Source organism: Psittacula echo (genome assembly GCF_963264785.1).
Source record: "Psittacula echo genome assembly, chromosome: 4".
NCBI classification, from domain to species: domain Eukaryota; kingdom Metazoa; phylum Chordata; class Aves; order Psittaciformes; family Psittacidae; genus Psittacula; species Psittacula echo.
In genome coordinates this window covers 18,417,259-18,430,970 of record NC_137738.1, presented here as the reverse complement: position 1 = coordinate 18,430,970, position 13,712 = coordinate 18,417,259, and the positions used below count along the sequence as shown (strand labels likewise).

Genomic DNA, 13,712 nt, shown 5'->3' with positions numbered 1-13,712 from the left:
CCGACGTGAGGGGCGGGCGGGCCGACGTGAGGGGCGGGCGGGCCGACGTGAGGGGCGGGCGGGGGAATTTGGGGGCTGGGCTCAGGGGCGGTAGCGGCACGAAAAAGATTCGAGTTCGGCCGTTTTGGCGGCACATCATCCTTTTCAAAATCCCGATCACTAGTTATTGCTGCCGCCGGTGAAGGCATTGTCGGCACAGGATAGGGAGGATGCGCTGGATCCTCAAACATTCGCACTCTAGGACGCACAAGCTTTCGAACCAGATGTTTTGCGCTTGAAGCGGCAGGCAGTTTCCCCTTAAGTACGGTGTCAGGTGTCGGACTCACAGCAGCCGGTCCCCCATGCTTTTGTGAAGGCGAGTCAGAAAAAGCTGCAAAAGCAGACTTTACTACTTGTTGCTCAACCTTCATCGTGGATATAGTTTCTTTGAGTAACCGCCACAGGGTAGCTAGAGATTTTGCTTCTTTAGACCCAAGGGTAATTTCGTCCCACAAGTGTGCCCCGATCTTTTCCCAAGTCCCAAGCTCAAAGGCTTCGCCGACCCCCCGGATTAAGTTTTTCTCTGTACTCCAGAGCAACAACTTTTTTAACATAGAGTCATCATACTCTATCCCTCTCGTAAAGGGGATATGCTGGAAGAGCTTAAATATTGCTGCCTTTTTTTTTACTCAATTGAGTCCCCATTTTAATCCTCTTCCGAGCACTCGGCTGCTCACCTGAATTCCACTGTAGTGTGTCCCGGGCTCAAAGGCTCCGTAGGGTTCCGAGGCTTTTGCCTCCCGGGCTCAAAGGCTCCGTGGGGTTCCGAGGCTTTTGCCTCCCGAGCTCAAAGGCTCCGTAGGGTTCCGAGGCTTTTGCCTCCCGGGCTCAAAGGCTCCGTAGGGTTCCGAGGCTTCTGCCTCCCGGGCTCAAAGGCTCCGTAGGGTTCCGAGGCTTTTGCCTCCCGGGCTCAAAGGCTCCGTAGGGTTCCGAGGCTTCTGCCTCCCGGGCTCAAAGGCTCCGTAGCGGTCCGATCCTGCCGGATCCCGGTCCTGCCGGATGAATCCTGGTCCTGCCGGATCGACTTCCCCGCGGCACCGCGTTCTTCGTTTTCAATGTGAAAAAGCCTGTTCGGGCGCCATTTGTCACGGAAAGGACTCAGTCGGAGATCAATGTGATCAGACAAAGCCATTTATTCTAGAAAACTAACTCTTTATATACTATTTCTTAAAGTTGTTTTCACTAACTTGGCCCATTGTGATTGGATACATATCTGTGAGGCCCTTAACAACTAACATATAATTGGTTAAGCACAGGTGTGAGAACCTGACCTTCAAAGTTTTCCAACAGTCCTCAATTTAACAACTCAGTAAATTCCTGCTCCTTCTTATCTTGCTGGGATTCTCACTCCCAGTGCCTTGCTCCCATCCTCCTTCACCTTTTGTTGTTCCTTGGTTCATGTCGGACTCCATGTAGGCACTTGCTGATCTGGGTATGTGGCTGTTCTTTGCCAGAAAATCATCCACAAGAAGTAATAAAAAAGAGGGGTCTGTTGCAATTTAAACAGTGAAAATACAGTGAGGGTCTGTTTACAGTAGTGGACTGAGTTAATGCAGTCCCCTACAGATGTAAGCAACTGATATTTTTTGCTGTTTCTTATACCAGATTAGTGAGCAGCACTTGCCTTTCTGTAACAAATGGAGAAAGGAAAGCTTAGAGAGGGAGCATGAATTCCCAAGCCACATTATGTGCAGAGTTGGCAGCAGAGGCTGGAACTCCTGACTTGCCTTCCTCTGCTCAGTCAGCTTTTTTTTCCGGAGGGGGTAGAGAAAGAAGGAAAATGTTTACTTCAGTGAAGTGCAGATTTCTCTTTTGTAGTTATTTTAGTACATCTAGTGCTCAGATCTTGCTTTTCATCTTTCACTGCTTTACAGTAAGTGATTGTGAGCTAGTAAGCCGTGTTACAGGGCACCAAAGACAGGCTGTTCTCAGCCTCTGATTTGCTGCTGCTTAGAGACCACACCACGTTACACTCATGAGTGTCTCTGGAAGGGTCCCAGGCTGCTGGGTCTTTCCAGCACAGCAACACTTGCTCCTTTGAGTGGCAGTGGGGAGGCAGTGGCAAAAGCCCCTCTGCCAGTGTGACAAGAACTAGCTGGTGTTGGTAGGTGGGTGACAGGCCATGTGCAGAACTTTTGCAGTCAACACCACCCTCTAATGGAGAATTCCATATATGGAGGATCCAAGAGCCCTAGGCAAGGACTCCCTCCTTTTCAAGCCCCAGTCTCCCTAAGAGTCCAGGAAATCCCTGTGGGCATTCTTGGGCTCAAACTAGCTCAGTTCCTGTGTGCCCCTTCATTCACATTGGCTATACACAGGAGGGATGCAGGGCACGGAGGCAGTGCACCACTATGTACAACCACCATCTCCTGTGGGCTGCTCCTGAGCTCCACTTCACAGGAGATTGACAAGTCTTCCTTCTGGCTGGCAGCTCTACTTGCTGCTCTTAATTTGCACCTTATCTTCAGTTGTCACAGGAGTTAACCACAAGCGGGAAGAGATTCGAGGTAGCACATCTCCTGTTAGCAATGAGCTTCAAGCGCTGTATGTGTTCAAGGTGGCAATGCCTGCGCTGAAGTCTTTCTCTTGCACTTCTGCTTCTCTGGCTGATTGGCACACTGAGGCAGGCATGCCAAGAATATATAGCACATGGAGATGATTTGTCTCCTCCTGCAATATTGACAGCCTGTATTTTCTCTACTGAAGAGCTGGTGTTGGTTGGTTTGAATTACTGTGAGACCGCTGCACTTTACTAATATTCAAACAGCCTATTGTGTATGTTATATACAGAGAAAATACATATATACAGATGGGGATGGAGGGAGGGAGTAGGTGTACATACTTGTGTGTGTGTCTTCAGAGGTTGCAGAGAAAAGGAATTAAACCAGAAAAGTAATCTGTTGCTGTTTCCATACTCTGAAATCCCTCCCTGACATGCCGCTGTAGTGCTTCCTTCAGCTCCTGCCATGTTTGGTAGCTCAAAGCAACTTGCATTTCTTCCAACACTTTTTCTTTTTTTCCTTCCAGATACTTTGAGTTTCTTTGTTTGTTTCTGGCTGAGAATGAAGCATTTTTAAAGAAAAAAGAATCTATTGCTTCAAACTGCTTTGTGGGCCTGGCAGGGAAAGCAAAGAAGGGAAGATGTCGAATCAGGCTGAGCCAGAAGGAAGCTGCTTTCCCTGGAGATTTGTTCCTCCTGCAGTTGACTGGGAGACATTTTTTATGCTTTACCTGGTACAGGGCCAGAGAGGTTCCTAAGACCCGCTTCCAAACTCATTTTGTGCTTGGGATTGAAGCCTGAACTGTTTTTACTGTCTTTTCCATTCTACAAGATCACCCACCTAAGGAAAGGGAAGCTGGGCTGTGCTAGTATGAGCTGAGTACACACACAAGAGATTTTGAAGGCAGTCTATAGCTTGGGAGAGTCTGGGTTTGGTAAACGTTGAGGTCTGTAAGGATGCTCTACTGCTTAGTGCAGGTGTATGACATGCAGGCAGGGAATGCCAGGGGAGCTGTGTACCAGGGCAGTAGTGCCAGGGGGGAGGTGTTGCTGGTGCTGTCTGTTGTGATATGTATGTGAGAGAGGCTGTTTGGAAAATGAAGCTTTTAGATGTGTACAGTTATATAGGACTTTGGACACATATGAACATGTCGATAGACTATTTGTGCATGTATTTGAGTGCATTTTGGTGAGTAGAAAGGCATGCTTGTGAGTGTGAGAGAGCAAAGAAGAGAGTACAACTACTGCAAGACTGATGTCTAAGAGCCAGGGGATGCTGTGAATTTACCATATCCCAATCAGGACAGTTCTGTGACTGAAGTCCTGCCAGTTGGCTGCCTTCACATGTGTTCTGCAGCCTCAACATTTGCCTTTTAAAATAAAGGCCATTTGTGATGTATTCATGCTCTTTTAAGTCTGCCTTGGAGCCCTGGCTGCTTTCCTTGCCCCGCTGTCATGCCATGTCTGTCCATAGTCTCCTCTCTCCCAGGCAACATCCTGACTCAGAGGACTCCAGGGTGATGGATGACACAGCAAAAGGCTCCTGAGAGGACAGAATGTAATGTTACTGCAAAAAAACCCCCTCTAACTCCAGCCATTCAAAAAGTAATTTGAGGGGAATGTGAAAGGGGAAAGGATGGGCTAAAACTATTTGGTAGTCAGGATGGGCTATAACTACTTGTTTCCCCACTAGCTCACTGTCTTCCATGCCCCTGCTGCCCCACAGCTGCAGCTGAGATGTGGCTAGGCAGTCAACTTCTGAACTTACTCCATCACCCTCAGGCACTGAACATGTTTTTTTTGTGTAAGTGGGCAGCTAGTGCTCTCCAGCACCATTGGCCTATGTTGCCTAAAGGATATCCAGGAATGCAGACTGTTCAGGAACACAGGCACCTGCCTTAAGGAAGGGCACTTCTGTTGATGGCAAGGGGGCAAGTTTCTGCTCTCACTGCATGAATGCTCAGAGGGTATTGAATTATATGTGTGGTTACTCATAAGCTTTCCTTGCTCTCTTCACCAAACTGCTTGCCTAATTATTGTTCTTGTGTTTTCTGCCCCCTTGACAGTATGCCAAGGCACTGAAGCATTTTGGAGAGAGTGAGGGAAAGATGCAGCCAGATGAATTTTTTGGCATCTTCGACACTTTCTTACAGTCATTTGCAGAGGCCAAACAAGATCTGGAGAATATGAGGAAGAAAAAGGAAGAAGAGGAGCGCAGGGCACGTATGGAGGCCATGGTAAGGACCTGGGCACAGGAAGGCTTTTCATTCCATTGCCTTTTCATGTCTCAAGAGAGAAATGTTAAGACAGACAGTTCTAATGCTCATGTCCTGTCACTGTTTTATGTTCCCCTCCATGCCACCTCTCCTTGGCATCATTCCTTTCTCAAATGATGTCATTTTTCCTGCTGGCTGTCCTGCCAGCTTTCAATGTTTGGCTCCTACATTACTCTTTTGGATTGATACCAAATCTAGCCCTGCCTGTTCTGGCCCAGCACTTTGCAGGATTGTGCTGCCCCTGCCCAGTGCCAGAATACCCTGCTTTCACACTGCAGGCCCTGTGCAAAAGCTCTGGGAGCCTGATCCCCCTTGGTTCTGCCAGTTGATCAGCTTCTACTCATACTTCATCATCACCTGCTGCATGCCTGTCACCTGACAGTGTACAGTGACACAGCAAGTGCGCTGGCACCTGCTGCAGCCCATGCTGGCAGTGTTTCTGGCCAGTCGTAGTGCCTTGATTACTGGGGCTGTGTCTGGTCTTGACATAGTAAGAGAGATTTTGTGCATTGCTGATTTTGCTCCTGGAAGACAGACGTGTGTCCCCAGGGCTTCGTGTGAATAAGCCTCTGCCTATAAACTCAGCCTTTCCAGAGGCCTGAGAACAGCTCAGCTGTCCCCTGCCTCCTTCCCCCCTGCTGTGGCCTCACTGTGGGGAAGTACTGCTTTAAATGTTTGCTGTGGCAGAAGCACTGGTTTGTACGCTTTAGAAGAGGAGAGAGGTAAAATTCTGGGATGCCAGCAGCTTTACTGTTGGACACAGGGCTAGGACATCCAGTCCTAAGCTAGGACTTACACTTAAGCTTCCTTTAATGGCTGGACTTGATCTTAAAGGTCTTTTCCAACCTTGTTGATTTTATAATTCCTCTGAGCCAGCCTGGAAAGTGCAGGAGCCTGCTCTTAAAGTCCTTGGATGGTTTTGTAGGCCTAATACACCATGAGAGAGGTTGCAGTTTGCTTATGGAAAGAGTCGTCCTGCAACATGTAGGAGTGAGTGACCTGCTTCCTGACAGCCGCATCCATCCCTTGCCATTTCCGCTAATCTTGGAGATGAACAGTGGAGGGGAAAATACGAGCTCCCTGGAGCTACCCAAGGGAGATCAAGGGCATCATGTTGACAGTTGGACCTATCCAATGATTTGTAAAGTCTACAGTCCTGTTTCATTGCTCTTTGTATTTATAAGCTATTTCTCTTTCCAGAGTTGAGACAATGTGCCTTCCTCTTCCCATCACTGCAACACACCCTCCATCCAGACATGAGCTGTTTGGTGAATAGGGATTTTGTTCATGTTTTGATATCTCACACAATTTTCATTCTCCAGGATGTTTAGCTTGTGGTTTTCTGGGGTTTTTCCTTCCTTCTTTTCCTCCTTCTGTGGGACTGCAGCCTTTCTGCCTGTCAATGTAGCTAGCTATGCCCCAAGTGCAAAGCTGTTTCACTATACTAGTGACTGTGGTTTGTACAGACACATTCAAACTAACTTTAAACTCACTAGATTAGGTATTGTCAGCACAATGGTGCTGCCTCACTAAGGTCACTACAAGCCGGGCCCCAGAAGCTAGGTAATTACTTATGCCAGCACCACTTGTAAAGTGTCATTTGGCACAGCTACTTTGGCTGGCACTATCTTACTGTACAATTAGTGCAAAACAGCAGCAGTATGCACATCCCATGTGTTCTTTTTGCTCCAGGTAACACTTTGTGCGGCAAACATACAATGCTACTCATTCCTCATCTCTCCTGCTCTTTGCTTATCTGTGCAGAAGAAGGGAAACCCAGCATAGTCACCTGTTACCCCTGGCACAGGTGATGGCCTTGTGGATGATCTGGCATCTTGGTTAGCTAATACTAAAGCTCTGTGTCTTTCTCCACAGCTAAAAGAGCAAAGGGAAAAAGAGAAGCGACAAAAGAAAGCGAAAGCTGGAAGCATCTCTGAAGAGAGTGGGGAGTTTGATGACCTGGTGTCAGCATTAAGGTCAGGTGAAGTCTTTGACAAAGACTTATCCAAGCTCAAGCGTAACCGCAAGCGCTCGGGGAACCAAGGCTTAGAGACAAGCCGGGAGCGGGTGGCAACAAAGCTAAATTATTAATTACAAGAGCAAAAAAAAAAATAATCAACCAAAAGAAGGTGACGAACAAGTGCAAAACAAGGAAGATGAATGTGTGCGATGGTGCCTGGCTGACAACTGCCCCAAAGGATTTCTTTGGTCTTTGGCTAGAGATGTTACCTTTCATGATCAGCTTTCCTCTCATCCCTCTTCTGTGCTCCTATTTTGAACCATTATAAAAGTGCCTCTGTGGAGCCAGCAGGACCCATGACTGGCCCATGCAGAGCTGACAGATTTGCTTCTGGGAGTTTATTGTGTCATCAGAGGCCTCGTGATGATGACAGAAAATACTTGGGCCTTGCAGACTGCCTCACAGCTGGAGAAAGATCACTTTCTGTGTGCCAAAGTGAAAACTAGTCACCATCTCCATCTTGCTGATAACAAGCAAGACTAATTTCAGAGCAGCTCTATACTACAAACACCTGTCACATCTTCAAGATCTAGACTGGCCTCCAGGGTCTTATCAAGATGTGGTTCTCAATGTTTCCAGTTCCTTTATAGAATTGGATTTTATAAGCCATTGATTAGCAAAGGAAAAAATTATTTTGGTCTCATGTTCTGTATAGTATTTTTGTGTGGCCTACACTGTCCAAGCCAAGTGATGTTAAGAAGGAAGTAAGTTCTGGAAGAGGTTGAAATTCAAGAATCAGGATCAACTTAAAATGCTTTGCAAAAGTCTTTTGGATTCTGATTTTCTAGAAGCAGTTTTCTGGAATTTATTGATGGTTGAGCCTTGAAGCTATGCAATGCAAACATAGGAAAGAAGCTCTGGCTTCTCTTTAGAAAACTAAGCCATTGCCAGGTTGCGATTACAAGTAGATGACTGTGGAGCCTGTTGTCATTGCTGGAGAGTGGGAGGGAAACAGCGGAACATTTCTTACCTGTTTGTGCAAGATTTCTTAGTGCAGCCCAATGGAAATCAGGAGGTCTGTAGTATCATCCACAGGTCACAAGCAGCAAAAAGCAGTCACTGGCTGCAAGAAATGAGATTTCCACTTGATGCTAGCTGTAATTTCTGTTGACATGAACTCGTCTTTCTGTCTAACAGGCTGACCTTCACTGCACACACCCACTCCCACCTAAGAGAATCACATAACTCAGTAAGTTATGAATGGTGTCAAAGGAGAGCCATGGAGCCCACAGCCTGATTTATTTTCAAGAGATCACTTGGAATGAATCAACAGAAGGTCCCATAATGAAAACTGAGAATTTTTCCAGGAGGACATAGAACTGTGTATGCCAAGCAGGCTTTGGAGATGGGTTTTTGTAAGAAAAAAACAAATTTGTATTTAAGCTATATGTATGAAGCACACAGTTGAAAGCAAAGAGCACTAAGAGGCCTGAATTCTGAATTCTGTGTGACTATGGCTCTAGGAAAAGGACTGGACTGTGTGGGCCGTTGTGGTCTGCTCTTTATATTAAAAAAAATAAATAAATAATCTTGTTTTCCTTTTAATTATTTTCCCTGGAGAAAGAAAAGAGTAAAAAAAAAAAAAAAAAGAAATTGTGATGGATTCTTCCTCCTAGACAGGAAGAAAAGAGAGAACATTTGAGAACAGTGACCCACCATCTACAAACTCTCCATCAATAGTCAACAGCACAAAATGCCAAGGAATCCCAGGGAAATGAAAAAAGCTCTATTTGTCACTTCATTCATTTGGTTTGATTTTTCTCTGAATGTCACTTAACCTCAGGCTCTGCACCGAGTCTGCAGAACAGAACTTCCTCTGCCATGCACGCTGCCTGATCAGTATTACACACTACCGATATTGGAGAAGCAAACTGTGGTGGTTTTCTGAACACTTTGAGAGTAAAATAATTATGTGAACTATGGAAAAAAGAAAAAAAAAAGTCAGAATTGTTAAACTCTAATGTTTCATTGTTTACTGAATTTTGAGTCTCCCACCCCCGAATTTCCCTATTTACGACATTCCAGACTGCCGCGCCTCTGTATAATACTCATCGTAAAGAGCTGGTATCTTACAAGAGCTGGGTGCATTCTCCTCCCTTACTATCCCACTCCCCTTCTGGGATTAGCTATTAACAGCAATGCCCATTGCAGTGGACACAAGCACCTTGTAGAAGAAATACTGTATTTCATAAGGGGTTTGAAAGTTTAAGAAACACACTCACTTTTTAAAGCATTTTTATTTTAAATTACAAAATGGATTTTTAGAAATGTCTTTTGTAAATTATATTAATAAGCTCCTTGCTGCTCCCTGAAGTAGACATGCTATATCCCAGCCCTTTTTGTTTGTCTTGTTTTAAAGCATGCCATATAACCTATGCCACATAAGCCATATGAGAGGTGGTAATATGTGCCAAATTGGTATACAGTTGAGTTTAGATTTGGATAATCCCTGAATTCCAAAGATTATGCTTTTAAGGATTAGAACATTGTAGGTTTTTTCCTCTCTTTGTTCTTCCTGGGTTTAGGACTCACCCAGAAATTCAGCTTTAGTGCCAAGGTCAGCCCTGGTGCAAGATGATGTGATTCATGGTTCTGTCCAACTTACGGCTGCTTGCTTGCTCACCAGGTACTTGTTTGGTAAGTCAGACTGTTAGCATGGCAGTGCTGTCAAAGAACACCTCAGGACAAAAACCTTGAATATAAATACAGCATTGTCCCCGCCCCAGTATTTGCTAAATCAGGTTTATGCCGTGCTTTTTGAAACTGAAGTCACTTTGCCAGGCCACAGATGTAGCAAATACAGAGAGAATAATAAGCCCTCTGTCCATTTGTGTACACAGTTCAACTCTGATTTCAAGACATCCTGTATGATGGTACTCAGTGCTCCAGCCCCACTGACACAGTCAAAGAAAGCTGCTGTAGTTTTGTCACCTCCTTAACTCATATGCAAATAATAAGATTGTGCAACTCCTGTAAATCAGTTGTGGGATACTTACTGCGACAGACAGAAAGCTCAGAGTCATGCTCCTGATTCATTACAGCTCAACTTTCTCAGCACCTCAGTGCCCCAGACTCCAGTTTTGAATAGGTAGTGGTGGCTGAAGGCTTCTTTCAGTGTGTTCGAAGTCCTCCCCCTGGCTCTTGGCTCTATGATGAATGTTCATAAAGAAGGTTTTGAAAAAGCTCAGTTACACACTGAGGCAAGCAGTGATTTCATACAAATGGTGACAAGTGGAGAGGCCCATTAATAGGCCTACTGTATGAGATGAGGCTAACCACACAGATGATAAGGAAAAAATTGGACCTGTTCTAGGGCCTGGTGTCACATTCTTGCTGAAGCCAAGTTTGTCCTTGCTTCTCATCTTTTGGGCACAGCGAGTGCATCTACACTCTGTTCTTCATCAGCAGTTGTGGTACAGTTGCTGAGTGCTGAAGGAGAAAGGAAAACCTTATTTTCTTGTCCTCTACTGCTAGCAGAGCCTGAACAGGTACAGCAAGCAGTCATGACTTTGTACAACATGGAGGTGTAATCTCTTTACTGCACTGAGAGTGGGAGAAAAGCTAGGGTCTGCTGTTGTCCTTGCATCTGTGCCTAGCACCAGCATTTTAAGTTAAATCACTCTGCCTTTGGAAATAAGCGGAGGAGGAGGAGATCAGAGAAAAAAAGATGTAACTGAGGGCTTGTTCTGCTTCCTGCAGAAATGTAGTCATTGCTAACTTTATGATGAAGTTCTTTGCACCTAGAAGAGGAGGTACTTTCTAAATTTCCAGACTTTGACTCTAGAGGTCTAGTGCTCATTCACTTGCCTCTGTGTCTCTGCATTGTTCTTAAGCAGGTTGCATTAGGATGATCCCAGAAATGACTGAAGAACTCCCTGTTACTGCCTTTGGTCTGGGTCACTCGGTCGATCTCTGGAAATGTTACAAGGTAAAGTGACTTTAGGGTAGGCCCTTCCATGCCCTGCAGCACAGCTGTCATCTGGGCACTGTTTCCCTACAACAGCAGAAATAGGACTAGTGTTCAGGGGTGAGAGACTCCCCACTTAGGAGACAGCCTGGGAGTCCTTCAGAAGCATTTCTGTTATGTGTTCACAATGTCTGAGGAAGGGAAAGGAATTGCAAAGGGCCCTGGTAAGAGACTGTGGAGCAGGTATTTCTATAATGATAAGCCCCATTGGCTGAATCTTTCCTCTTCTTTAGGAAAGCTCACACTCTGAGCTGGGTTGCATGGGAGAAGCTTGTGTCAGAAGTTTCCGTGAGGAGAAAGGAAATCAGTTGTACAGTTGATGATGTACATGATATATGCAGTTTTGTTTCTGGGTTGGTTGTTTTGGTTTTTTTGTTTGTTTGTTTGGGGGTTAAATGATTAAAAAAAAAAAAGGCTTTAGGAATCTCTAACGGGAACTTGTAAATCTGACACCTCTATTTATTTTGCCTCATTTTAGTTTGCTATGTTTGTATGTATACACTGCCTTACAGCAAAGACTATTGAGACCATGCCAGGGCATTACACCGGCTAGACAGCTGACTTGGCTATTGCGCAGCAAGCTGGGCTAGGCAAGGGGATGCATGTGAGCAGTCTTGGTGTGGGAAGGGAGGGCAAGAAATAGCTTTCTTTTTGCTTTGGGCATAATCACTCTTCACCTGGTGATCCTGGTTCTTTCCATAATGCCAGAGAAGCTTCGATAGATGGGCAGAAGTGGTTCATGCCCTGTAAGTTCTCATCAGAGTTAACATGCTGGTGAGACAAACCAGGACAGTTCTACTTCCTTCACATAGGAGATTTCTGGTTGCCTGCAGTCCAAACAGGTAGCCTGTACTGGCCACCTTCATTTCTGTTATCAGAGATTGAAGAGGCCAACCTGGGTAACACAATATGACCAACTGAAAATATAGAATTTATATATGTATATATAAAAAGCTATCTACTACTCTAAGTAGTAGGCTTGATGACCAGTATCCCCTGAAGTTGGCCAGATTTTATTCACTGTGCCTGCTGAGAAGGATGCCATTAGTCTAGCATGGTGTTTTGACACGTTTCTTGATGAGAGTCTGGATGCTTCCAAATCAGAGTCTTCTGTTCCAGGTGGTAATGTAGAATAGATCCACTGTAACCAGCACAAGTTGGTCTGGGTTTACACCAGCATAATTCAAAGCAGCATGTGGATCAAAACTTTCCTTTAAGCAATCCCATCCGTTTACAAAATGTCCCACAGAGCTCATGAAGGGCTTGGTCCTTTCAGCTGTCCATCACTAGGAGTTCTCACCCAAGTGATCTAGAAAAGCTCCTATGACAAGCTGTTCCCCCCCCACACACACACTCTTAATCAGGCTTTTCAAAAACCTTTGCAGTTTTTAGGAGAATTGTAAGGGGAAGGCAGGTACCTGAGCAGCTCTGTGCTCAACACCTCCCTTCCAAATCATCCCCATCTTCAGTCTTCTCCTCCCCTGCAAGCCTGCTCACCTTGAAACTCTCAGGTCACTTTGTGAGGTGCCCTTGCCCACCAGGCTAGAAAGTACAGTGCTGCTTACTGAAGTGGAAGGTCATTCTGTGCTGCTGTAATGCCTTGGCGTATCCTCATTTCTTAGTCAGTTTAAGACTATAAGTGAATTAAATGTACAAATCCTGTAGTGTCCTTTTTATCTGTATCTTTTTATAAGAATATACTGTAATACTAAAAAAAACAAAAGAAAAAAATTAAAGATATATTGCCCCCACTGTGTCTCAGTAGATTATTTTTTTTTTAGTTGCATTTTCTGTGCATTTTGCTGGAAAGACTTAAAGGTGAGCTGGAGTCTGGTTGCACTTTTTTGCTAAACTATAGGTCTTTCTCTTTGGTCAAGAGCACACAGCTCCTTAGATGACATTGTCGCTTCATAGCTGTTGAGGAACTTCACAGGTTGTTCTGGGGGAACAAGCAACATGTTGGAACACAAGCACATCCTCCCCACACTTTGCAATGGTAAAAAGCTAACCGTGGAGCCTACAGGTTACCAGGTATCCAAGAGTCCTCTTAAAAAGACTGTAAAGCACTCCTTCATTGCTTTTTCAAAACAATGTAGGAGATCACTTACAGAAAAAATAAATAAAATGAAGACAGTCTTGCTATCTAAGAGTTTATAATCCACCTCTAGACCTAACTAGTCCAAGAGATGAAGGGAGCACATGGCTGCAACACTGGCCATAAGCTCACTTGCTGTCAGGATATGGCTCAGTTAAGAGGTGACTCAAAGGACGAGGGGGCAGGAGAGGTTTGCTTCAAAGGAAGGAGTTAAATAAGGCCAGCTGAAAAGAAGCCAAGAAAATCAGCATGAGGAATGAAAACTCAAGGGGTGTGGGAGGTAAGATGTGAGAGAAGTTGGACAGACGGCAAGTACAAGGCATACAAAGGCTAGGGCTAATTTGTGGCTGAATCAAGGGATGTACTGAGGAATTCCTTGCAGCTCAGGGGCAGAACCTTGTTTTCATCTTAGATGCAATGTATGCAGCTGTTTCATTTACACATGGATCTCCCTGTCTATGTTAATGGAAGTAGTGTGCTGACAAAATTCATCCTTAAGCCACAACTTCTCATGTTTACCTTCAGCCCATCAAAGGGCTCCTGAGAAGCTCATGTCTAGCTTACAGTGGGAGCCTTGCTGGCTGTGCAGTACATTCCTGCAGTACCTGGGTTCCCAGGAACCACAAAGCAAGCCTCAGCAGGTTGGTTCTGGCTCTTAGGTGGGAAGGGCATTATAAATGAGCAGAAGTACTCAGGGGATAGTTGCTTGCACAGGCTGAGGACCAAGAGGTAGCAGATGGGAGTCTTAAGTGCTGAGTGGCAAAGTTCTTGGTTTATGTTTGTTAAAAGAGCTCTTGGTTTCCCTTTGGTTCAGA

General features: G+C 45.2%; 1 protein-coding gene and 1 long non-coding RNA gene across 4 annotated transcripts in view; one reads left to right on the top strand and one right to left on the bottom strand.

Annotated features, from left to right (window-relative positions):
• Positions 1-7,271, top strand: part of DAAM2 (dishevelled associated activator of morphogenesis 2) — a gene marked incomplete at its 5' end in the record, with an annotated part of 130,160 nt that extends 122,889 nt beyond the window's left edge. For all 3 annotated transcript variants that reach the window (XM_080614530.1, XM_080614528.1, XM_080614529.1), the window contains 2 exons: positions 4,606-4,776; positions 6,691-7,271. In XM_080614530.1, coding sequence (XP_080470656.1) covers positions 4,606-4,776; positions 6,691-6,906 — 387 coding nt within the window. In that variant the 3' untranslated portion in view covers positions 6,907-7,271. The remainder of the gene's footprint in view (positions 1-4,605; positions 4,777-6,690) is intronic.
• Positions 998-10,267, bottom strand: LOC308219487. Its single transcript, XR_013956506.1, has 4 exons — positions 10,140-10,267; positions 9,832-9,982; positions 7,806-7,898; positions 998-1,106 (listed from the first exon to the last, which is right to left on the bottom strand). It is a non-coding gene; the product is annotated as an uncharacterized lncRNA (long non-coding RNA).
• Between the last annotated feature and the right edge of the window lie 3,445 nt (positions 10,268-13,712).